At 39.9% G+C, this 24605-nt stretch overlaps 1 protein-coding gene and 1 non-coding gene across 2 annotated transcripts; both read left to right on the top strand.

Annotated features, from left to right (window-relative positions):
- Positions 1-18605: 18605 nt before the first annotated feature.
- On the top strand, positions 18606-18712 carry LOC112085785. The gene has a single exon (XR_002899082.1). It is a non-coding gene; the product is annotated as a small nucleolar RNA R71 (small nucleolar RNA).
- Positions 18713-22536: 3824 nt separating this feature from the next.
- Positions 22537-23977, top strand: LOC112085426 (uncharacterized protein K02A2.6-like). Its single transcript, XM_024154639.1, has 3 exons — positions 22537-22658; positions 23014-23655; positions 23773-23977. The coding sequence occupies exons 1-3, from the start codon at positions 22537-22539 to the stop codon at positions 23975-23977; spliced, it is 969 nt and encodes a 322-aa protein (XP_024010407.1).
- The last annotated feature ends 628 nt before the right edge of the window (positions 23978-24605 follow it).

Raw genomic sequence — 24605 nt, 5'->3', positions numbered from 1 at the left:
ACTCGTTATCCTTTGGAAAAAAAAGCCTAGTAGACTTCGTTTGAAGTCGCAAGAAGTCTACAAAAAAGGTTATTTGTGTAGTTGACCTTAATTTGACTTTTAAAAAGTTGTTATCTTCTGAAGTTTCTTTAGAAGTTTGCTCTAGAAGACTAATTTTAAGTTATTTTTGTATTTGACCAAAATTATTGATGTTATTTTTGTGTTTTAAAATGAAGTAGACTTCCGGAAAAAGTCTAAAATTAATGTAGACTTCTTCCTGAAATCTACTTCAATTTTCCAGTCAAACACAAAAGTAACATTATTTGTAGTAGACTTCCTATTGAAGTCTACTATGAACAATAAACTGCAAAAATAACATATTTTAATCTGTAGACTTCTGATGAATCTAGTGGACTTTATTAGTAGACTGTCAGAGAAGTCTACTCATGAAGTCTATTCCAAAAGTTAATGGCCTGATCGAATGCAAAACTAACATTTTCTATTGGAAGTCTACAGGTGAAGTCTAATATGATATAGATAACGTTTTGGTCAATTGCAAAAATAACCTTTTTTAACAAGACCTCTTTCGCAGACTTCCACTTGAAAAAGTAGATTTTTCTTGCAGACTACTAATGAAGTCTAATTAGGAAGTCTACTTTTTGTATTTATTTTAAAAACTCTTTTGTAAAAAATTTAGATTTGTTTTCTAATTTTTAGGTTTGGACATGTGTATTAGCAAGTGGTTGAACTACTCAATGATTTTCATTTGATTTAAATCAATATTTATTGTGGAATCGAATTTTTTTGATTTATAAGCTAGTTAGCTTGTAAAAGTATAGACATCTCCAGCAGTCTACGGATGAAGTCTGCATATGAAGTTTGCTTGGTATCATTATTTTAAATGTGAATTTACAGTATATATATATATATAACGATTTTTTTTTAATTTTTAGGTTTTGAAATGTGTGTTACCAATTGGTCTAACTACTCAATGAGTTTTATTTGTTTTAAGTCCATATTTGTTGTAAAATCGAATTTGTTGTTTTACTTGCTAGTTAGCTTAGAAGAATAGACTTCATCTGCAGTCTACAAATGAAGTCTGCAGATGCAGTCTCCTTGATTGAAAATTTTTGTTTCTTATGTGTTTGTGATAATTTGGTTCGTAATTTTGTTTTAAAATATGGTTTATTTGTGTGTTTTATTACAGATAATTATTCAAATACTTATTGTTTGTGGAAGATAAATTATGGTATTTTGTGGTGTATAATGGCAAAAGAGAAAAATTGTTCTTTTGAATGATGGTTATAACTTTGGAAAACTTCCAACCCTAGCATTTACTACAAAACTATTATACTTCATAATTGTTGTTAAGATGGTTGTCTTTCTTATACACATAATTTCAGAATAAGCAATAGAACTCCTTGATAAAAAATACAACAGTGAATTCTGTAAAATCTCTTTTTTATTGTTGTTTACAACCAGAATCTAAAAATAATCCTAACAACATTTTCTCATTAATCACAAGAAAACTATACAAAGTTGTTTTTATTACAGGAACATCGGTTACACGCTTAGAGGAACTGATGAAATCGATGAAACCGATGAAACAGAGTTTCCTCTTGGCTCTTTGAGAACATCTAGCTTGATGAGCTATGAATAACATCAACAATTTCATCACAATAAAGCTTGAACAAGCATTTACATAACACATAGAGATCAAGAAACTGAACATCAAGAGAAAGTTTCAAAATTCAAACAAATTTCAAGCAGGGAGATTGTGTTCAAAGTCTCAATTGGATCTACATCTCCGATGTACGATGATACAGCTGGCAGAGGTAATGCTGCAGCTGGCGGCTGAGCTGGGATGAGCTGCAGCAAGGATGCCCTATCTTTGTTGAAGGCTTCCAACAGCAGCACAGCCTGTAGGTAGCAAGACAAAATATTTGGCTGTTAATAAATTACCAGACGAAACAAGTAGCAAAACATGTAATAACAGACCTGTAAGTCAGCCCTCTTAGTCATCTTCTCTTCACCTCGAGAGCTCTAATCTCCATATCCGTTTTTCCTTCAAGATCTACAATTAGATATCATTTCTATAGATTATATATAGCAGCATCCAATGATTTATACCACCACAACAATCATTACCAGAAGCTAGACATACAAGCCATTTAGTACAAATCATAAAAGAAAGAAGCTAATATGATTCTCCCTGAAATAGACACACACTAAACTGGAACAAAGGGGATAGCCTTGCACACAAACGAGTTGTATCAAGGTTTGTGGGGTTAGATAAGACTCCAAGGGTTGCGGAAGACCCTTGATGAATGGGTTTCGAATCAACTGAGGATATTACACACCAAAGATGAATTGAAAGGCCTTGAAGGATATTACACACCAACAAGAGGGTTTGATCTTACTTAGAAAAGATTTTGATTAAAAGATAAGATAGTCTCAAAAGAGAGTTTACAAGAGAATATAAAGAGAAGAACAGGCGAGTCTACAAAGCATCAAAGTGTCTAGGAACTAGTTCTTTGAAAGCTGGCCAAGTTTGAATTCAAACTCTTCTTCACACGCTCCTCTTCTTCTTTCCTTGGACTCGGCTGATGGGCTTAGGTGTGAGGTGATCCAAACTATGCCTCATTAAAAATCTATCTCAAGAAAACCCATTGGGACAAAACTTGAGATAGAGAAAAAGAGTACATAGTTGGATCACAAGCCCATTAACTTTCTCGGACTTGGATCACAACTAGTGTACTTGTACCCATCTCTTTTCCCTTATGTTCCATAAGCGTTCCTTGCTTAAGTATCTTTCCAACAGCTTCCTTGAGCTTCTTAGTCTTTGCTCGGGTCATGGGACCTTTTGTAATGAGCAAAGAGTCTTCTTGTTCCATTCCTTGATCTTTGTCTTTGCTCCTCAGCTCCTTAGCTCCTTGCGGCTCTCTTTCTGGTTCCAACTCTTCATTGATGCTATCCAAGAACATATCAGAAGCTTTATTTAAAAGGTGAAAACCCATCTCAAGCAATACCACAGATTCAGCTTCGGTAAAAAAAAAAAAACAGTAAAGATTTATTTTCCTGAAGATGACAAATTTAGTAAATATGCATCGTGTAGGCTGACAACGTGTGATTTTATATAATTTTGATTTGTGAAGGGTTAATATGGATTTAATGGAAAATGATTTTATAGTCATTGCTACCTTATTACTATCAGACACCAATTAGTTACTCTTTGGTTCTTCTAAATATAAGAATTGTTGTAGCTGGAAATACAACGTTTAAAATTTGTAAATAAGGGTTTATCTTATCTTTAAATAAACAATAATGTTGCTAATTGGGAACAAACATAATTAAAAAAGGGAAAACTATCATAAAAAGCATGAACTTACCGATTTGGGCTATTTAAAGCACAAACTCTAACATAGACAATGTGAAGGAGAAAACAGTCAATACCTGCCAAAACTCTCCTAAATGGTGGAGATTCATGCTTGCCAATTTGAAGTGTCCAAATTTATACCCAAACTTATAATTATGTAAAAATTCATATATAAATTATTTCATTTTTTGCCGATTCTAATATTGACTATTATTCTGTTAATCAATAGGTATATGCTTTTAACGGAAATGAGTCTCGTGCCACATCTGCTGTCACGTTGTCACAGTGTTATGAAATGAAGTCATTTTAAGGGGATCAAAAAATTTAAAACAAATTGGGTTCAATCTCAAAACAACGTTGTTTCGAGAATAAAATTAAAAATTGAAAAAAGAAATTATTTCATTGTTTTGAAGTGTTTTATCGCGATTGTGAGATAGAGATAGTAATAGAGTTTAGTGATTCTTCAAAATTCTGATTAAGATTGATGCAAATCAATTGCTTTGGCAGAAGGCAGATTCGAGTTTGGAAGTACAAATCAACTTCTGGATTTGTTTAAAATGAGATTTAGGGTTTTGAATTTGGCGTAAATGTTTGAATTTTTTTTAATAATTTAGAATTTTTCATCCTAAAAATGTAAAATTGGTGTCTAACAGAAATTTTATAATCGGTTTTCAGTGATGATTCGGATTGCATGTTTCACATCTATTATGGTGGCAAGTTTGATAAATTTGAGCTGTTTTCCCCCAATTTTGAAGAGTTCCACGAAGTAGAAGAAGATTTTTTGTTATTTTGAGATTAGGCCTAATTTTTTTTTTAAAACTCAGACAAAGTCCATTTGTTTCAAATTTTGTATCCCCTTAAAATGACGTTGTTTCAGAACTTCATGACAACGAGGCAGCAGACATAACACGAGACTTATTTGATGAACGGTATATACATGTTGATTAACTGATAATAGTAAATGTTGGGATCAGTCAAAATAAAATAGTTTGAATATTAATTTTCAAATAAATATAAGTTCGGATATTAAAATTATTAGGCATGAATCCACATCATTTAGGAGAGTTCAGACAGGTATTTGCTGTTTTCCCCTATTTAAAGTATAAGCTAGTTTCTGTTGACTTATTATTTCAATCATGAACTCATGTTGACTAAGCCAAAATAGGAACCATGTTAAGGTACTTAATAGGACAAAATAACAGGGCTAAGAATATGTTTAAAATTACGGTAAATTAAACGACTTGTCCAGCTTCTCTTCTTAAATCCCCAAAACACGAAAATATCCAATCTCAATGAAACCTAATTTTTTGAAATCAAACTCTCTCCAACCCTAATTCCCAAATCGATTCTCAAATCAAATTCTCTAAAGCTGTAAATCGAGTCAATTTGTCTCAGAGAAATGCATAAAAGGAATACGAAGAAGCTGCCTATTTGTTCAAGCACTCAGGGTACACGAGTCAAGGAGATGATGATGCTCGACGAGATGATTTGATTGATAGTACACCTGAAATCGAAGATGCAACTGATATTCGATTTAGAATTGATTTGGGGTTGATTTCCAAAAATTAGGGTTTATAGAGGTTGGGAATTTTTTTTGTTTTGAAGATTTGAGAAGAGAAGCGGTAAGATGTCGTTTAATAGAAAAGAAACTGACATTAGATTTATAATTCATTTGGGGTTGATTTGGAAAAAATCAGGGTTTCTAGAGATTAGGAATTTTTTTGTGTGTTTGAGGATTTAAGAAGAGAAGTTATAAGACGTCATTAGTTTTACCATAATTTCAATTTTTAAACAGATTCTTAACTCTGTTATTTCTTTCCGTTATGCAGCTTAACATGTTCCGTGTTTTGGCTTAGTCAACATGAGTTCATGATTTAAATAATAACTCAAGAGAAACTTGTGCTTTAAACGGTCTACACGAGAGTCTGTGTTTTAGACGGCCAAAATCAGTAATTTCATGCTTTTTCTGACAGGTTTCCCTTTTTGAGAATGTTTTTTGCAGAGTAAACTGTATTTAGAATTTTGATTATCAAGAGATATTTACAAGAACAAGAAAAAAAAAATGAAAAATGTTTCACTCTAGAGCTAAATTCTAGTAAGAAATAGTGTAGAGAGTTGGATTGTTATCATGTTCATTGCCCTTGCCCTAATTTAATACTCCAATATTGTGTTTAACATTAACGTACCTTCGGCCAGATTCGACATGAATTGTGGTTAATTCCGAGGCTCCGACCGTTGCATTCAGGCACCTTAACTCAACAGTTTGAATGAGTCTTTCAACTTGTCGGGACTAACTAACAGTTCTGCATTTAGTCTTTTTGTGGTCATAGACTTTCACTCTTGTGGATCTTTCAGATCACTAGTGAGACACCCTAATCTTACAAATTAAACCTAACTTGATTTACACTCGACTTTTAGAAAGAATAACAAACCCGTAGACCTTGCTTTAAGGTATTCATTATCTTTTACTTTTCCTTTCATTAATATCTGCAGCTCGTTAGCTGTTTGGCCCACTCATTGACGAATCCTTCGTGAAACCATGTCACTACACTTCTCATCATGTCTGTCGTGCAGCCAACAAACAATATCATGTTCCATGGCTCAACACCCATGACGCCGGCAGCAACCAATCATGCTAACACGTGTAGCAAACATCTACTTCACAGAATTATGCATTAACCATATCTATTACCTATAACTATTATCTATATCAAACATACAAATATTCCTACTTCAAATAAGGCATCTTAGGAATCCACATTTAGTCTTCACCTTAAAAACACCACAAAGACGAGTCTGAAGAGTAGAAACTGGTATCCAAACCCTGTGATATACACAATACAAAAACTAGGGTTTCAGATTTGCAAGTTCAAGCTGTTTCTTGGCCGATAAGGTTCAGTGATAACTTTTGCAATTTACCTGGGAAACTAGATCTGAAAGTTGATCTGTAAAGAACGATTCGAGATCTACAGATCGGTATGTGGATCGCTATCTGGGTCCTTCTGGATCGATGGAAAAATCTCTCTTAAGTTGGCTCTACGAAACTGGAAAAATCAAATTTGCAAAAACAAATGATTTTTCGCCAAATTTTGGCTCACGTAAAAAACAGAGCTTACCTCGGATTTATGATCTGCAAACTGCTATGGATTTCTTGCAGCGGGATTTTTCCAGAGGTATAAAGATCGGCACCTAGCTCTTTCTGAGTTGCTGGAAAATAACTCAGCAAAACCATCATTTGGACAAAAAAGTTTAAACTGATGCTGCAAAGGTTTTTTCGAGTTTCACTGCGTTAACTCTGTGTGGCTCTCAGAATAAAGTGGCTGGCATTTATATAGCGAGGGGGTCGAGCTCCTTAGGTCTAGGGTGGAGAAGAAACGACAAAAAAAATTTCTCTTTTCTTGGGGTTTAGGGCTTTGGGTTAAAAATTAGAGAAACCTTTCTAGAGACTGGCCGCTGGAAAAAAAAAAATGAGCCTCAACCCTAAGTTTGGGATGGCATAAACTCCTCCACTTGAAATGAATTAATCCTCGAATTCAGGATGGCTTATCCTCCACTTGGTTTTTGATCTCACCTTGGCGCGTCCTTAAAAAATATTTCCACCGTGACATCCCAACGGTTCTAATGCGCAATCAATTTCCATGCAACTCTTGGTTTCCACCCCATTTAATGCTGAGTTATATGATTTTGAAAACTGCCTTGAAACTTTACTACACCTTGTCCATATAGGGTTTACTATTCCATGTGTACCTCTCGTATCGAACAAAGTGTAAGCTTCAAATTTTTCTACCAGAACCAATTCTAAGCAGCTTTCTAACTCTAAGCAACTCAACATAGAAGATAATTGGCATGTATTTATTAAACAACCAATAATGCAATTTCTGTATGCTAAATGTTTGATATAGACTTACCCGCAATTAGCTAAGCATCCTCGCTATTCACGCCTGCGTACACACTGTATTCTGCATACTCCCCTCCAGTTGGATACTTGACTTCCGCAACATACACCCGTGGTGCTAGAGCATGTCGCTTTGGTGGTAGCTTCTGGTCTCTTTCATGTCCTCTTGCTGAGGTCCCATTCGTACCGTACAGTTTTTGCTAAAATGGCCCTTACGTCCACATTGGTTGCACGTGATCTCCGTGTTAGGACAGTACAACTTGCTGTGACCTGGATCTCCGCATCCAAAGCATCATCCTGTCGCTGCTAAACATGCTCCGGTGTGCATCCTTCAACACTTACCACATACCTCCATTTTGACTGTTCCTTGAGTGACTGCTCGAGTATCTTGTAACTGTCATGGACTGTCCTCTATTCTATTTCCCTAGACTGAGCACCTTTTACCATCCTTGCCTCATCTTTGATTCCTTTCACTATTAGTGCCCTTTCTCGAAGAGGTCAATCACTAATGCATAGTCCACCAGCTGACAACAGTTACAGATGTCCACCCTTAATCCCTCCATAAATTTCTTAACAAGACGATGTTAAGACATTTTTCCCCTAGCAAATCTTTTGAGACGGTTGAATTCATGGGCATACTCCCTCACGGTGCGGTTTTCCTGCTCTAACTTCAGAAATTCTGACACAAGTCGGTCTTCAGCCTCCTACGGAAAGTATTTTCGGTTGAACACATGTGTGAAATCATCCCACTGCATCACATACCCCTTTGGAAGGTCTGAGATCACTCCTTCCCATCATTCGTAAGCCTTGTCTCTCAGGTACTGAACTGTCAGCTCAACCTTGTACCCGATAGGACACCTGATCGACCCAAAGTTACACTCCAACAGTTTTCTCCAATGGTCAGCCCTCATGAAATCAGTCCCACAACTGTAAGTCTTCATGCCAAACATTCTCATAAGCTTCAGCATCTCATGGTGAGTAGGCATCTGCATTTGGTACCCATTCACTGCTGGTGGCATATGCGGCTGATATCCATTTACTGGCGGTGGCACCTGCATCGGAGGTGGAGGTGGCAAATCTGGTGCAACATTTCCCTGCACTGGTGGCTGATCTGTGGCCACACCTGGAACCGCTTCCGGAGCTACACCGGCAGCTAGAATCTGCCCCAACAATGGTCCAAGCATCTGCTGGAGTCCCTGCAACACGGCCGCACCTACAGCTGCACCTATGGCCACAGTATCAACTGCTTGAACTACCCCAACTGCTGGTTAACCATTTCCAGCAACATGCCCCTGGCCGATGACGGGTGCTTCTTCCCGTGGTTCAGCTGCATTTCGGTTATGGTTTCCATTTTCGTTGCGATGGGTTCTCGACATCCTGAAATATAGAATGCTCTGATCAGATCTTTCACCTAGAGAGTTAAAGAAGATTGACTCGGGCCACGGTTGTTGCTTCCATATTTACTAGCCCTTTTTTTTTGAAATCCAAAATTCAATTTTTTGTTTTATGCAAAAATCCGAAATCAGAAAAGAAGTTTTTTTTTTTAAACGGATCCAAAATTCGAACACGTCCGAAACGCTTCACGGATCAGAATCAGTTTAGCTAACCTTACGCTCTGTGATAACTAAGGTTTTCAGGTCTTAGATAGGTTATCAATCCCCTTGTCAAGGTAGTATAAGGGGTGTCAATCCATATGTGTGGTAGTTAGGCACTAGTTTATAAGACAAGTTCTTAAGTCAAGTGAAACAAGAAAGATTTGGTGACAAGTAACAAGTGAAAATATAAACAAGGAAGAAACAAGCAATGATTAATGAACTAAACAAAGCAAGCAAACAAAACAATTGATGATGATTAAGCAAATGATAAAAGCTAAACCTCTAGATGTGATCATTGATTAGGGTGCTTTAGATATCAATTCATGATGCTAAGAACAATAATGCAATGCAAGTTACTCTTTAGTCTAGGCTTCTTAATCAGATTAATTCATTCCCATGACAATAATCCCTTTGCTAATCACTTAATCAAGTCTAACAACCATTAGATATAATCAAGCAATCAACAAGCATAATGCATCAAGCCTAATAAGTGACCAAACAATCTCTCAACCAAGAAGACTGAATCTTATACAGAAAGACAAAACAAGCAATCACATGATCTCAAACATTTCAACTTAGAACTCTAATCTAGACTAATCCTCTCATGAAGGCATTAATCTCTACACTAATCCACTTTCAAACCAAATTCTCATTTGTGAAATATGAACTAATGAGCATTAAGAAACAGTTCTAATATGTCATTTATGCTTCAAACAAACATTCCCGTGGCATTTAAAACATAAACCCTTAAGTTTGCTCTTTCAGGCATTTCATCAAACACTTTTGGTGCATGAAATGCCTATGAACCCAGATTTCACTTTCCCAAGGAAATCTGGCATTAGGAGCAGCTAACTAAGGAAATGAAATGAGAATATAAACCCTAAACATCACAAATCAAACATCTAAGCACCCTAATCTACACACCTAGAAGTTTAAAAAGATGACTACTCACTAATCATGAAGAACACATCTAATCTTTTGCAAGAGATGATGTTAATCATGATTAGAAGCATAAATGAGATGATGAGATGATAAGAAACAGCTTTGGAATGATCAAATCCCTTCAGATATCTCTTAATCAAAAACGTTTTTACACTGAAAAGGAAAGAAAACTAGAGAGAAAACTAAGTAGAAGATAAGATGTCTAGGGTTTTTCTCCAAAAAGCTATATATACTAAGTGCTAATGAACCGGGTCAGCCCGGAACAAACCGGGTCCTTACCCGGCTTTAGTGGGTAAAGTGGGGAATTTGCGGGTTGGTCCAGTGTCTCCCAGGTCGCATGCGGAAGTCGCACAGGTGAAGATCTTGTCTTGTGAGACTTAAATCGCTTGGTTTTAGCCGCACGCCCAAGTAGGTGTGTTTTGCGAGTCTTTATGCGGCTTAATCTTCTTCTTCTTCAACTTTCAGGACCAAGGCGGTTTCTGGGGAATGTACATGTGCGACTTGGTCATCCCTTAGTCCCAAGCCGCATGCCCAAGTCGGAGTAGATTGCGAGTGATTGTGCGGCTTAGTTTCAAGCGCGGCCAACTCGCATGCCTAAGTCGTATGATTGTGGACTTAGCATTTTTCTTGCTCGGGAGCCTCAGACCTTATCCAGTGATAGCTTACCCGCACTTCTCAACTCGCAGCATCAATTTCCAGGCATTCATCTTCAGGCCTGCGAGTTAACCAAGTCGCAAGACTATCTCGCAGCATTCAGAGCAGCTTGGACCACTTCGCATTCCGGGAGGCGTAACTTCCAGGATACGGGTCCGAATTGTGTGATTCCGGTTTCAGAGGACAGAAGACTCGTATATCTCCAACTTTGGTGAAGTAAGCGTCGGCGTTTGGGAAGTGGAAGACTTCCTGGAGGGCTCAATTTTGCAGTGCATTTACACGATCACAGAGAGGCGTCTAGACATGTGTCCATTCCGGAAACGTTAAATTCTTGCTCATAGATCCGAATTGAATGATCTTGGACGTTCTGGAAAGAAGACTCAAATATCTCTGATTCTCATGAAGGCCTTGTAAACCGAATCGGCCTGGAAGTGCGCCGTCCTTCGTATTCTTCGGAGCTCATCGGGTCGGTCCAAGACGGCAGCGAGACAGGAGTTTCTTCCGACGAGCTTAAATTTCTGCTCACGCGTCCTAATTCCATGATTCCACTTTCTCTGGAACCATGATCTAATATTCTCCAACTTTGATGAAGCCCCCGACAACTGAATCGAACCGGAAGGTTCCCCGGACAGGCGATCATTCAGGAGTATCGGATTGCTCCGGAATGGATGCGAGAGAGGTCTGTCTTCCGGTGACCGTATCTTTCAGTTCAGTGCTCCAAATACCTTTATTCAACCTGTCCTGGGTTCTTGACTCAATTATCTCCAACTTTTCGGAAGAACCTGTAAGCTGAATCGGCCGGAAAGAGCTTCCGGTGACGCGATTTCGGAAATGTATCTGCACCCGGGATTTTTGGCCGAGAGACTTGACCGCGGTATGTGTTTTTGGCCGAGAAAGCTATCCGCGGGAGGGATTTTGGCCGAGAATCTTCGGCCATCAGTACAGCATTTTGCCGAGAAACCCAAACTTGCTTCTTTTCACCATTTTTGATCATTTCAACTTCATTTCTTCATCTGAATCACATCCTCCACTCCAAATAGGCTCCAAAAGCACTTGTTTAACACTTCAAACCATGCAAAACTCTCTTGGACCTAATGCAATCTCCTAAGTCCTAAAACAATGCCTAAAGACCTAAAATGCATGAGATAAGACATGATTTGGACTAAAATATGTACACTAAAAGATGTAATTTATGAATATATCAACTCCCCCACACTTATCCTTTGCTTAACCTCAAGCAAAAAGAACTAATGAGAGAGAGAGGTTGAATGCATTGGGAGTTCATATTTACTTTTTGAGAGAAGTGATCACAATGAGAATTCAAGTCCATGCTCAATTATGCAATGCAAAGCCATACTCAGATATATATCAACTCAACAAGGAATCTCCACAAGTTCTTCTCTCTCTCAACTCTTTCACATTTATTAAGCTTTTATTAGGTGAATCTAATGATGCAATGTTTAAACAAGCTGGCTTGGCTAGGGAGAGGCTATGAGATTAAAATGATCTCATCACTGTTCAAGCGCGTTTGATGCAGCAAAGGGATCTCTCTATGAATGATCAAACTTTGGCAGAATGCTAAAGGTAAAAAGCAACCTATGCATACAAGGGCAAAGACTCATCACACCCCACACTCTACTCAAAGCTTTTTCACTTGCTCACTCTCTCAAGAACCTCACTTTTCACACTTATTTTCCTCTCACTAGGGGACTTACTTTTCATTTTCACTCTCAAGTCTTGGAGTTCAAACTTTACACAGCTTTTTTACTTTTGCAACCTCTAGCCTCTTTTTCTTTCTTTTCAAAACATTTGAGCTCTTTGGCTTCTTTTCTTTTCCTTTTACTTAGAGGGTAGACTCTTTCTTTTCAAGACACCAGAGCTCACTTTCTTTAACTCAAAACTCCAAGACTGATTTCTTTTTCTTTCATTCCCCTAGCTATTTCCACTTTCTCTTTTCCACTCATCTCACCTTTTTCCACTCACCAACAAGTCTTTTCCCCCACACTTATTCCTCGCCAACACTCTCAGTTCCTTGATGTTGGAACACAGCACTCAATGAGACCTGCCCTTGTCGCTCTAAACCTAACACTTTCTGCTAAGTTTGATCCAAGGTGGCCTTTCAATCACACACAAACATTTGGCTTGAAAGAAGGATGGGTTCAGGGTGAGGAAAACTGATCCAGATGTGGACTCAGCTTTTGAAGCTAAGGAAAAGGGTAGTAAAAAAAACAGGATTCTAGTTCAAATATATATATAGGTATCCACAAGCTTATTCAAACAATGCATCACAAGATAATTTCAAGTCAAGTTCAAGGTTTTCACTTATTAGAGTTGAGTTCAATTCAAACTTGCTTCTCAGATTCAAATCATTTCAAGCCTTGCAAGCACATAAGTCATTTCACAAGCATATTTAATCCAAATTCTCAAAGTGATGTACTCTCAAGGAAAGAACCTATCATTACTCCCATGCACAATGAAACCTATATGATGCAACTAGACTCAATCTTAAAATGTGAAATGCAACTAGAATGAACATTTTTTTTTTGTGAAATTTTTTCAGATTTTTCCATTTTTTTGGTTTTTTATATGCACTTAGATGAATGCAAAATGAGACTCAAAGTGAAAAGGAAAATAAGAGCAGAATAAACATGATTAGTAAACACAAAACCCCTCCCCCACACTTAGATAACACAGTCCCTTGTGTTATAAAAGCATGAGAAAGAGGAAAAATCAAACATGAAATGCAAAAGATAAAGAAAATGCTAAATGCTCATTTACAAGTGTTTGGAGTGATACCTGGTGTGGTTCTTATGCAAAAGGGGAGTGAGTATCTGCACCAGATGAGGCCAGACATCACTGGAGATGGGTTTTGCTTGGCCTGAACTCTCTTGTGCGGCATGGACTTGTCTTGGACCAACTCGCACACCCAAGTAGGTGTGAATTGCGAGCATGTGTGCTACTTGGATCAGGGGAGAACTGAATAGCACACCCAAGTAGGTGTGATTTGCGAACAGGTGTGCTAGATGGGACCTGACCTTGTCCAACTCGCACACCCAAGTAGCACACCAGGCGGCTCACAGTTTTCATTCCTTAAGACCTTCCTCAGCTTGTTCACAGACTCCTTTTCAATTTGTCCTTGGACCACAGCATTCCTAAGTCACCTTAGACCTGAAAACACTTCACAAAACCCATCAAAATATCCTAAAACATGAAAAAGAAGAGAAAAGATTAAGAAGATTATATACAAGGATAAGCTTGGGGTGTCTCCCAAGAGCACTTTGTTTAAAGTCACTAAGTTTGACTTTGAAAAACCTGTTTTTAGTTGGGGTGAGGTTGAGCACTGATGCTTTTCAGCACTTCAATGGTCCTGAGCAAGAAAGTTGAGTTGGTTTGCTGCCTTTGGGAACCATTAGACCCTTGTACTTGAGATCCCATCTTGAGACCTTTGTCCACCAGCTCTTGAATACCATCTGGGGTTTTATCAAAGATGGCCTTTGTGAGACAAGCCCTCACTTCAGCAAACAGACCTGGTTTCCCATTGCAATCCAGCTTATACTTCAGAGAACCATCATCATCAACCCAAGGAGTGAGATCAAAGTCTTTGGAAGAAAGAGCAGGTTCAATACTCTTGTCTTCTGATGCTGAGCCATCACTTTTGGTGTTAATCATCCTTAGATCACTAAGTGTAGGAGACCATGAGAGCAAGATATCTTTTTCTCTGATCAATGGCCCTCCATTCTCATACTTGTAACCAGAGTTGATGTGGGGTTCTTTCTCATTTTCCACAGCTGAAAGAGATTGGGATCCACCTAAAATCCCAGCACTTCCTACATACTTCATCTCAAGTACCTTAGGCGGTTCTATCTCTTGGACAACTTATCCACAAAATTCAGCTAAAGGTGGTTGAACAGGGTAAAAGGCATCCTTATCCACCTTTGTAAGCACCACTCTTTGAGTCTCAAAGTCAATCATTGCACCAGTGGTGTTGAGAAATGCAGTTCCAAGCAATAGGGGGAGCTCTTTGGTCTTCCTCATCTTCATGATGACAAAATCAGTGGGGATTACACATTCACCAACTTGAAGTGGATAGTCTTCTAAGAATCCATATGGTTTCTTGGAGTAGGAATCACCAAAGGTTATAGAAGAAGGGTAGGACGTTATAGACTCGAACTTTAGCTTCTCCATCATATCTTTAGACATTATACTCAGACTTGAGCCTGAATCACACAAAGCATTCTCAACTCTAAAGTTGCCAAGAGTGCAAGAGATGGTGAACTTCCCTGGGTTGCCTAGCTTTAGGAGGGAGGTGGGCTTCATCTGAGTTGATTCAGAGGTGGAGGTACAATCTGTTGGCTTTGCTTGATCAGTTGGCAGCTCCTTTGTTTCAAGAGACTCTGAATCATTCCCTTTCTGAACAGAAAAAAACTGAACCGGCTACCCCCTCACTTTCTTCCTCAATGTCCTCATTGAGTTCATTTAGGAAGCCCATGAAGTCATCTATAATGGCGTCCTCATCCACATGGGTGTGTGCATTCTCATTACAAACTTGACCATAAAGGAGGTCTTCAATCTCTTGCACAGCAGCTGATGCGATCCTAGGTGATCAACTCCGAAGAAAAGGCTACAGATGATGCGAGTTTATGGATAGGAGAAGAAGATGCGAGGCTGAAGACTCAAGGAATCAGCGATGGGGGCGCGAAGATGATTCGGTGGGGTGGTGATGGTGGTGCGATGTTTGAGAGATAGAAGAATCTCTTGTAAACAGATTAGTTTTAAGAGATTCGAATTTCAGAGTTTTTCTTGTTCTCAGAAATCAAAAGAGCAAAGAACACAATAAGGGTTTTTGACATAAAATTCTTCACTGATCGATGTCTTAGGCGATTCCCAAGTTATATAGCCTTAGAGAAATCGCAGCCCTAAAGAAACAAAACTACATGAAGTTTGAAATAAAACAACAGGAAGTTTGATTTAAAAATAAAACAGCGAGGCGTCCCTTCCAAAAGGACCTAAATGGTGCGCCTCAAGATACTAAACTAGTGCATTCTGAATGGCTCAGACTTGCACATTATTACCCATTAGCAACAACTCCTAAGTAACTCGACGTAGCAATGATTTCTGCCTCGTTGAGAGACTTGTGGTTCAAAAGTGCAGATGCCCTTGTTCTTTTAAATAGCTTTTATTTCAGCTTCTAGTGTCTCCAGGTCGGATACCATCTTTTGTTGTCCTATTAGGAGCTGTTGGAGAACAACACTGAAATCAGGACTTTGTTGAACAGGTGGTGGGGCAAAACCAGGAGGTGGTGGCCTTTGTTTTCAGCAACCAGCGGTTCAGAATCAAGGGAATAGCTTCACAAATCAAGTCAGCCTTGGGAGTTACCTTGGTACTGATTCTGTTGAACAAAGCTTTGAGGAGGGTATATTTGGTCTTGGGGGTTGGCCACATTGTTGCTCCTATAGGACAAGTTCTGGTGTTTATTGAATTTGTTGTAACCATTGAACTTGTTTTGATTCCCAATGAAGTGCAACTCCTCTTGAGTGAGACTCTCTTCATTTGTATTTGTGAAGCATCTTGAGTGAGACTCCCTGGATGTGACCGTGGCAAAGAGACCATGGCAAAAGCCGAAGGTTCTGCTGCCTTAAAACATGTTGCCATGCCTTGAATCTACCCGTGGCATTCCTCCCGTGGCAAAAGCCAAATGGTGGTCTATTCAAAATTCAACTTGCCACGGTTCAATTCTGGGCGTGGCAATCTCCCCATGGCAATCACCGAAGGTTGGCATCCAAGAAAAAGCCTCATGCCACGCTTGGGTCAAGCATTGATTCATGGTCGTGGCAAACTGTGAACTTAGCCAAATTTTGCATTTCCTTGTATCTTGTCCACCATTCCTTGAGGCTAAAGAACACCAGGTCATCTGTAACCTGAACACACTCCAAAAAACACATCAAAACATCCTAAAAACAGCAAAAGAAAGCATTAAAAAGAATATTTACAAAGGATAAGTTTGGGGTGTCTCCCAAGAGCACTTTGTTTAAAGTCACTAAGTTTGACTTTGAAAAACCTGTTTTTAGATGGGGTGAGGTTGAGCACTGATGCTTTTCAGCACTTCAATGGTCCTGAGCAAGAAAGCTGAGTTGGTTTGCTGCCTTTGGGAACCATTAGACCCTTGTCCTTGAGATCCCATCTTGAGACCTTTGTCCACCAGCTCTTGAATACCATATGGGTCTTTATCAAAGATGGCTTTTGTGAGACATGCCCTCACTTCAGCAAACAGACCTGGCTTCCCATTGCAATCCAGCTTATACTTCAGAGATCCATCATCATCAGCCCAAGGAGTAAGATCAAAGTATTGAGAAGAAAGATCAGGTTTAATACTCTTGTCTTCTGATGCTGAGCCATCACTTTTGGTGTTAATCATCCTTAGATCACTAAGTGTAGGAGACCATGAGAGCAAGATGTCTTCTTCTCTGATCAATGGCTGTTCAGTCCCATCCTTGTAAACAGAGTTGGTGTGAGGTTCTTTTTCCATTTCCACAGCTGAGAGAGATTGGGATCCACCCAGAATTCCAGCATTTCCCACATATCTCATCTCAAGTACCTTAGGCTGTTCTATCTCTTGGACAACTGATCCACAGAACTCAGCTAAAGGAGGTGTAACAGGGTAAAAGACATCCTTATCCACTTTTGAAAGAACCACTGTTTGAGTATCAAAGTCAATCATTGCACCAGTGGTGTTTAGAAATGAAGTTCCAAGCAACAGGGGAGCTCTTTGGTATTCTTCATCTTCATGATGACAAAATCAGTGGGAATTATGCATTCACCAACCTGTAGTGGATAGTTTTCCAGAAACCCATATGGTTTCTTGGAGTAGGAATCTCCAAAGGTGATAGAAGAAGGGTAGGACGTTATAGACTTGACCTTTAGCTTCTCCATCATGTCCTTAGACATTATGCTAACACTTGACCCTGAGTCACACAAAGCATTCTCCACTTTAAAGTTGCCAAGAGTGCAAGAGATGGTGAACTTCCCTGGGTTACCTAGCTTTGGGAGGGAGGTGGGCTACATCTGAGTTGATTCAGAGGTGGAGGCAGTATCTGTTGGCTTTGTTGACCAGTTGGTAGCTCCTTTGTTTCAATAGACACTGAATCATTCCCTTGCTGAACAGAAAAAAACTGAACCGGCTGCCCCCACACTTTCATTCTCAATGTCCTCATTGAGTTCATGTATGAAGCCCATGAAATCCTCTATAATGGCATTCTCATCCACATGAGTTTGTGCAGGTTCACTAGAGACTTGACCATAGAGAAGGTCTCCTATTTCTTGCACAGCAGCTGAATGGTCATCATTGCAGTAGATGGCTTTGCAGTAATCTTTTGAGTTTTAAAGAGCTTTACCAGGAAGAGATACTTGTGGTTCAAAAGTGCAGATGCCCTTGTTCTTTTTAATAGCCTTTATTTCAGCGCCTAGTGTCTCCAGGTCAGATACCATCTTTGGTTGTCCTAGTAAGAGCTGTTGGAGAACAACATTGAAATAAGGACTTTGTTGAACAGGTGGTGGGGCAAAACCAGGAGGTGGTGGCTTTTGTTGCTGGAAGCTGAGTTGGTTATTCAAGTTGTTCCCTTGTGGCTGAGCTGTTGGCTGCTGAAAAGCTTGTTGACCTTGGAACTGATTCTTTGGAGCAAAGCTTTGTTGACCTTGTTGGGGAGGGTATACTTGATCTTGGGGATTGGCTACATTGGTCCTTCTATAAGACAAGTTCTGGTTCTTGTTGAAGTTGTTGTAACCCTGAAACTTGTTCTGATTACCTATGTAGTTCAGCTCCTCTTGTGTAAGGCCCACTTCATTGATGTTCTCAAAGCAACTACTCTCTTGAGACTCACCTACATGGTGTATAGGCTTTTGAGTAGCAACCAGGGCTTTGTCAAGCTTGATATGCAGCTCTTTAATCTTCTCTTCCAACCTTTGTTGGGTACTAGAGTCCTCACATCTGTTAGCTCTATCAAAGTCTTCTCCATAGGTTTCTTGGTTCATGGTTAAGTTCTCAACAAGTTCCATAGCTGCATTGATTTCTTTTGCCAAGAAATTTCCATTTGATGCTGTGTCCAACTGAATCCTGATCTTAGGAACAGCTCCTCTATACAAAGTGCTAAGGAGAGAGGCTTCTGAAAAGCCATGATGTAGACACTTATTTGTGTAGCTTCTAAACCTGTCCAAAGCTTCTCCAAAGGTCTCATTAGAATGTTGAGTGAAGCTGGAAATCTGGTTCCTTAGCTTTGCAGTCCTTGAGCTTGAAAAGAACTTGGATAGAAAGGCAATCTTGCATTGCTCCCATGTGTGGATGGATCCTCTTGGGAGGTTCTTTTCCCAATGATGTGCTTTATCTCCAAGGCTGAACGGGAACAATCTCAGTTTGAAGCTGTCTTCAGATACCCTATTGATCTTAGTGAGATCACAAACTCTGTCAAACTGATCCAGATGCTCCAAGGGATCCTCCATAGGTAAGCCATGGAACTTCTGATTCTGATTTTGATCAAAGAGGCCTTCACCTCAAAGTTGTTGTTTTGGACAGGAGGTGGCCTGATTCCTGCTCCATACTGGTGTGCATAAGCTCGGTCATTCTCACCAACAAAGACTGGTGGAGGCTGATGACGTCTGGGTGGGTTTGGGTGGGGCTGTGGTGGATTAACCTGAGGTCGGTCTTGGTTCTGGTTATCCTGAGTGTGTCCCTGATGGACCTGAGCCTGTTGAACTTGAATTCCAATTCCATTACCAGCTCTTTGACAGTGATCAGCTTCTTGAGCCTGATGCTCATTCCCAACTTGCTGATTCATTCCTAACCTTTCCAAGTGAACAGCTCTTTCTCTTTGTCTTTTTGCTTGCCTTCTTGTGATCATAAACCTGAAAACAAAGACAGAACTTGAAAGGTGATCAGTAAAACAAAAGAAACTTGATCTCAAAAACTATATCAGAAACTAATGCTAACAATCCCCACACAATATGGCAACGGCGTCAATTGATAACTAAAAATTTTTCAAGTCTTAGATGGGTTATCAATCCCCTTGTCAAAGTAGTATAAGGGGTGTCAATCCATATGTGTGGTAGTTAGGCACTAGTTTATGTGATAAGCTCTTAAGTCAAGTGATCAAAGACAGGTTTTTGATAACTAGTAACAAATGAAATCATAAACAAGAAACAAACAAGCAATGAGAAGGAAGTAATTAAAGCAAACTCAACAAGATGATTGTGATAATAAAAATGATAAAAGCTAAACCTCTAGATGTGATCATTGATTAGGGTGCTGTAGATATCAATTCATGATGCTAAGAACAATAATGCAATGCAAGTTACTCTTTAGTCTAGACTTCAAAAGCAGATTAATTCATTCCCATGACAATAATCCCTTTGCTAATCACTTAATCAAGTCTAACAACAATTAGATATAATCAAGCAATCAACAAGCATAATGCATCAAGCCTAATAAGTGACCAAACAATCTCTCAACCAAGAAGACTGAATCTTACTCAGAAAGACATAGCAAGCAATCACATGATCTCAAACATTTCAACTTAGAACTCTAATCTAGACTAATCCTCTAATGAAGGCATTAATCTCTACACTAATCCACTTTCAAACCGAATTCCCATTTGTGAAATATGAACTAATGAACATTAAGAAACAGTTCTAATATGTCATTTATGCAATTAACAAACATTTCCATGGCATTAATGCATAAACCCTTAGATAGCTTTCATTCAGGCATTTCATCAAACACCTTGTGGGTGGAGATTTGCCTAAGCTCTAGACCAGAGTGATGTGCAAAGATCTAGCATTAGGAACAGCTAACTAAGGAAATGAAATGAGAATCTAGTCCCTAAACATCATAAATCAAACATCTAAGAACCCTAATCTACACACCTAGAAGCTTAAAAGATGACTACTCACTAATCATGAAGAACACATCTAATCCTTTGCAAGAGATGATGTTAATCATGATTAGAAGCAGAAATGAGATGATGAGATGATAAGAAACAGCTTTGGAATGATCAAATCCTTCAGATATCTCTTAATCAAAAACGTTTTTACACTAAAAAGGAAAGAAAACTAGAGAGAAAACTAAGTAGAAGATCAGATGTTTTTAGGGTTTTTTCCCAAAAAAGTATTTATACTAAGTGTTATGGACCCGGTCAGCCCGGAACAAATCGGGTACTGACCCGGTTTTGGTGGGTAAAGATGAGGTTTGCCATGGTCTAGCAGTTCTTGGTCAAGCCGTGGCAAGTGACCGTGTCAAGTGCCGAAGCTTCTGTTCTTGGATGAATCTTGGTGCCACGGGTTCCCTCTGGTCGTGATGCATGGCCGTGTCAAGTCCCGAAGCTCTGAAGGATCCCAAGTGTTGTCTTGCCACGGTCAAGTGTAGACCGTGGTGTGGAGACCGTGTCAAATGCCGAAGGATTGCATCAAGTGCCACGGTCAGATGTGGACCGTGGCAGTTCATCGTGACTTGGACCATTCATCTGTTAGAATGCTTCGGAGGTTGCCACGGCCAAGTCTAAAGCCGTGGTGTGGAGACCGTGTCAAACCCCGAAGAACCGAAATCAAGTGCTACGGTCAGATGTGGACTGTGGCATTCCACCGTGCCATCCTTACACGTAGCACAATTTCCACGCTCTTGGTGCTTGAAGGATATGTGTGTCTCTATCCTTCCGGAACTCACGCCTCACAACTCCAAATGGAACGATATCAAATGTTCTGGAAATAGGACTCAGTTATCTCAAATCTTGATGAAGGCTCTGTAGAATGAATCGGTCTGGAAGTGCATCGTCTTTCGCAATCTTCGGAGCTCATCGGGTCGGTCCAAAACGGTAGCGAGACAGGCGTGCCTTCCGGTGAGCTTAACTATCTACTCACGCCTCCAAATCCTATGATTCCACCTGTTCTGGAAACATGATCCAATCTTCTCCAAAGTTGATGAAGAACCCGACAGCTGAATCGGAACGGAAGGTTCCCCGGACAGGCGATCATTCAGGAGTATCGGATTGCTCCGGAATCGATGCGAGAGAGGTCTGTCTTCCGGTGATCGTATCTTTCATCTCAGTGCTCTAAATGCCCTGATTCAACCTGTCCTGGGTTCTTGACTCAATTATTTCCAACTTTTCTGAAGATCCTGTAAGCTGAATCGGCCGTCAAGATATTCCGGTGACATGATTTCAGAAATGTATCTGCACCCGGGATTTTTGGCCGAGAGACTTGACCGCTGGTACGTGTTTTTGGCCAAGAGGTCTACCCGCGGGAAGGATTTTGGCCAAGAATCTTCGGCCATCAGTACAGCATTTTGCCGAGAAACCCAAAATTGCTCCTTTTCACCATTTTTGATCATTTCAACTCCATTTCTTCATCTGAATCACATCCTCCACTCCAAATAGGCTCCAAAAGCACCTGTTTAACACTCCAAACCATGCAAAACTCTCTTGGACCTAATGTAATCTCCTAAGTCCTAAATCAATGCCTAAAGACCTAAAATGCATGAGATAAGACATGATTTGGACTAAAATATGTACACTAAAAGATGTAATTTATGAATATATCAGAGCTCGGTTAAAGGGATAAGGAGCTTTTTGGGACATGCCGGCTTCTATATAAGGTTTATCAAAGACTTTTCTAAGATAGCTAGGCCACTAAAAAGGCTGCTTTGCAAGGAAGTTTAGTTTCTATTTGATGAGGAGTGCATGGAGGCATTTCTAAAGATCAAAGAGGCCTTTGTTAGTGCACCAATAGTTCAGGCACCCGGTTGGACCCTTCCCTTTGAGGTGATGACAGATGCATCAGATTACGCAGTGGGAGCAGTCTTAAGCCAAAAGAAAGACAAGAAGCTGCACTTGATCTAATACGCAAGCCGAACCTTGGACTCGGCTCAAGAGAGATATGCAACAACTGAAAAGGAGATGCTGGCCATTGTGTTTGCATTTGATAAGTTCAGGAGTTATCTTGTGGGTTCAAATGTTATTGTGTACACAGACCATGCGGCTTTGAGATATCTAATGACTTAAAAGGATGCTAAGCCGAGGTTTCTAAGGTGGGTTCTTCTGTTACAAGAATTTCATATGGAGGTACAAGACAAGAAAGGCATTGAGAATGGAGCTGCTGACCATGTCTCACGGTTAAGGATAGACTCAAATGTGCCTCTAGATGATTCTTTACCCGGGGAGCATCTATTGGTGATCAGGTCTTACTTGGAGGTGAAGAAGCGAATATAATCAAAGAGAGAAGTCTCCCATGGTTTGCTGATCTTGTTAACTACCTTTTATGCGGTTTAGAGCCCCCTGAGATGGATTCTAACAAAGGAAAAAGTTCTTTAAAGATGTGAGGAGATATCATTGGGATGAGCCATATCTACATGTGCTCAACAAAGACCATCTTTATAGAGGTCCAGCCTGTATTACAAGAGTGCCACGGCTCTGTTTATGGTGGACACATGGGAGCTTTTAAAACGGTGGCTAAGGTGTTGCAATGTGGTTTTGGTGGCCAACGATGTTTAAAGATGCCCAAAGTGTTGTCTCAAGTTGTGAATCGTGTCAAAGGCATGGTAATATCTCCAAAAGAAGTGAGATGCCTCAGAATCCGATCTTTCAAGTGGAGGTCTTCGACTGTTGGGGAATAGACTTCATGGGGCCGTTTATCTCGTCACACGGTAACCAGTACATTTTGGTTGCCATAGACTATGTCTCTAAATGGGTTGAGGCGATCGCAAGCCCCACAAACGACTTAAAAGTGGTGTGTAAGTTGTTCAAAAGCATCATTTTCCCACGGTTTGGAGTTCCACGAGTAGTTATAAGCGATGGGGGTAGCCACTTTATTAACAAGACTCTTGAGGGCTTGTTAAAGAAGCATGGTGTCAAGCACAAAGTGTCGAGCCCTTACCACCCTCAGACAAGCGGGCAAGTTGAGGTTTCAAACAGGCAGATAAAAGCGATCCTAGAGAGGACTGTGAGCAATTCAAGGAAGGACTGGAGCAAGAAACTTGGTGATGCTCTTTGGGCTTACAGAACGGCTTACAAAAACCCTATTGGTACCTCTCCTTTCAACCTGTTGAATGGGAAGAGCTGTCACTGGCCGGTTGAGTTGGAATACAACGCCTTGTGGGCAGTCAAGCTATTGAACTTTGACATCCAGACCACTCAAGAAAAAAGGGTTCTACAGCTTCATGAACTTGAGGAGATTCGGTTAGATGCTTTTGAGAGCTCTAAAATCTATAAAGAGAATACTAAAGCGCTTCATGATCAGAAGAGACACAAGAGAGATTTCAAAGTAGGGCACCAAGTGCTTTTATTCAACTCTAGACTGAAATTGTTCCCTGGAAAACTCAAGTCTAGATGGTTCGGATCATTTAAAGTTCTAGAAGAGAGAACATATGGAGCCGTTGTTTTACAGGGAAAAGATGGCCAAGGGTTTGTTGTGAATGGTCAAAGAGTGAAACACTACCTGGTGTCCGAAATGAAAGAGGAAGCTACCTCAGCTCCTCTTCTTGAACCCCAAACCACCTAAAAAGGTATAAAATGTCAAACTTAGTGACAGTTAAACAAAGTGCTCTTGGGAGACACCCAAGCTTATCCTTGTATATATTTCTTTTTTATCTTTCTTTTTATGTTTATGTGGAACGTTTTGAAGGTTTTGTTAAGTGATTTCAGGTCTAAGCAGTGTTCTAGGTGTGTAAGTTGAAGGAACAGGTGCAAGAAGCCGTTTAAAAGCCATGACCTTGTGTTTTAAGGCAGGAGTTCTTATGGCCTCGGCGTAAACCCTCGGCATTTTCAAGCCGAGGTGCGTTTTACCGTGTGAAACACTCAAACCCTTGGCCAAAATCCTCGCCTTAATAACACCGGGCCGTGTGAGAAGAAGAAGAAAGGAGCACATAGACTAAGTGCTAGAGAGAACCTCGGTGTAATCCCTCGGTATAAGCTTACCGATGTCGATTACCAAAAGAAACTAGGCCAAACCTTGATCAAAGTCCACGGCCTAGTTACACCAAAATCTCATGGTGTTAAGTGCAAAAGACTAAGTGTGGGGGGAAGGCCGCCGGTCTAGACACCTCGGTATAAACACACCAACGCTCAATGTCCGAAAGAAAAGGTTGAAAACCTCACTTTGAGACCGCGACATGAACTAACCAAGGCAA

Source organism: Eutrema salsugineum, unplaced genomic scaffold (genome assembly GCF_000478725.1).
Source record: "Eutrema salsugineum unplaced genomic scaffold, Eutsalg1_0 scaffold_3, whole genome shotgun sequence".
In the NCBI taxonomy this organism is placed as follows: Eukaryota; Viridiplantae; Streptophyta; class Magnoliopsida; order Brassicales; family Brassicaceae; genus Eutrema; species Eutrema salsugineum.
The sequence above is the reverse complement of the archived record's forward strand: the minus strand, read 5'-3'. Positions and strand labels throughout refer to the sequence as shown.

Excerpts from the sequence above, each read along its gene's own strand:
- LOC112085426 (XM_024154639.1), top strand. The coding sequence starts at position 22,537 with ATGGAGGTACAAGACAAGAAAGGCATTGAGAATGGAGCTGCTGACCAT. Across the intron at positions 22,659-23,013 it reads GAGCATCTATTGGTGATCAG|GCATGGTAATATCTCCAAAA; the intron begins GTCTTACTTGGA and ends ATCGTGTCAAAG. Across the intron at positions 23,656-23,772 it reads CATGAACTTGAGGAGATTCG|ACTGAAATTGTTCCCTGGAA; the intron begins GTTAGATGCTTT and ends ATTCAACTCTAG.